The sequence below is a fragment of the Geospiza fortis genome, unplaced genomic scaffold (genome assembly GCF_000277835.1).
Source record: "Geospiza fortis unplaced genomic scaffold, GeoFor_1.0 scaffold313, whole genome shotgun sequence".
Lineage (NCBI taxonomy): Eukaryota > Metazoa > Chordata > Aves > Passeriformes > Thraupidae > Geospiza > Geospiza fortis.
The window spans coordinates 215,412-216,446 of record NW_005054582.1 but is presented as its reverse complement, the minus strand read 5'-3'; the positions used below and the strand labels follow the sequence as shown (position 1 = coordinate 216,446).

At 64.4% G+C, this 1,035-nt stretch overlaps 1 protein-coding gene across 1 annotated transcript in view; it reads left to right on the top strand.

Moving 5' to 3' along the window:
• Positions 1–1,035, top strand: part of LOC102041766 (lysosomal acid glucosylceramidase-like) — a 3,263-nt gene that overhangs the window by 639 nt on the left and 1,589 nt on the right. The window contains exons 2-5 of the mRNA XM_014310754.1: positions 1–92; positions 217–350; positions 683–855; positions 958–1,030. Coding sequence (XP_014166229.1) covers positions 1–92; positions 217–350; positions 683–855; positions 958–1,030 — 472 coding nt within the window. The remainder of the gene's footprint in view (positions 93–216; positions 351–682; positions 856–957; positions 1,031–1,035) is intronic.

Sequence of the window (1,035 nt, the reverse complement as noted above, 5' to 3'; positions counted from 1 at the left end):
CGGCTCCCTCTCGGATGCTGCTGCCATGAACAGCCTGAAGCTGTCCCAGCCAGCTCAGGACAACCTGCTGCGCTCCTACTTCTCCGAGAGCGGTGAGCAGCGAGGGCACGGCGGTGGGGGCAGATCCTGGGGTCACCAGAGGTGGCTGTGCCTGTCCCCACTGCAGGGACAGTGTCACCTGTTCCGGTGCCTCTTGATGCTTTTCCTGCTCCTCAGGGATCGAGTACAACCTCGTCCGGGTCCCCATGGCGTGCAGCGACTTCTCCGTGCGCCCCTACAGCTACGATGATGTCCCCAACGACTACGAGCTGAAGCACTTCAGGCTGGTGGACGAGGACGTGGAGATGAAGGTGGGAGGCTGAAGCTGCTGCCATCAGCACCTTGTCCCCTCTCGCACCGGAGCTCCTGCGTGTGCTGGGCCCCCCAGGACCAGCTGCTGCTGTCCCTGCACGCCGTGGCAGGGTGCATGGGGACAGCCTGTGGGAGCTGGCACCTCCTCCGGGGCACGTCCTGGCGCATCCCAGCTGGCACCGGCAGGGTGAGGAGCCAGGGCGCTGTGCCGGGGGTGGTGCTTGCAGGCTGCCAGTCCCTGCTGAGGTCCCTTGAGTTCTTCCATGCTGGTCCCTGTGGTTTTGGGGAGCTGCAGCTGGATCTGACCCTGTGCTTCTTCCCCATCCCACAGATTCCCCTCCTGCGCCGAGCTTTGGCCATGAGCAAGCGGCCGCTGCTGCTGTTTGCCAGCCCCTGGACCGCCCCAGCCTGGATGAAGAGCAACGGGGACGTCCGTGGGAAGGGCACTCTGAAGGGGAAGGCAGGGGACAAGTACCACAAGACCTGGGCCAACTACTTCATCAAGTACCGTCTGTGGAACCAGGCTGGGACGGACAGCGGGGGAATCGGGGAGTGGGATGGGGTCGGGGGGTTGCAGCGCATCTGATTCTGCCCTTCCTTCTCCAGGTTCCTGGATGAATACGCAAAACGCAACGTGACCTTCTGGGCGGTGACGGCCCAGAACGAGACGCTGGCGGGGGCGCG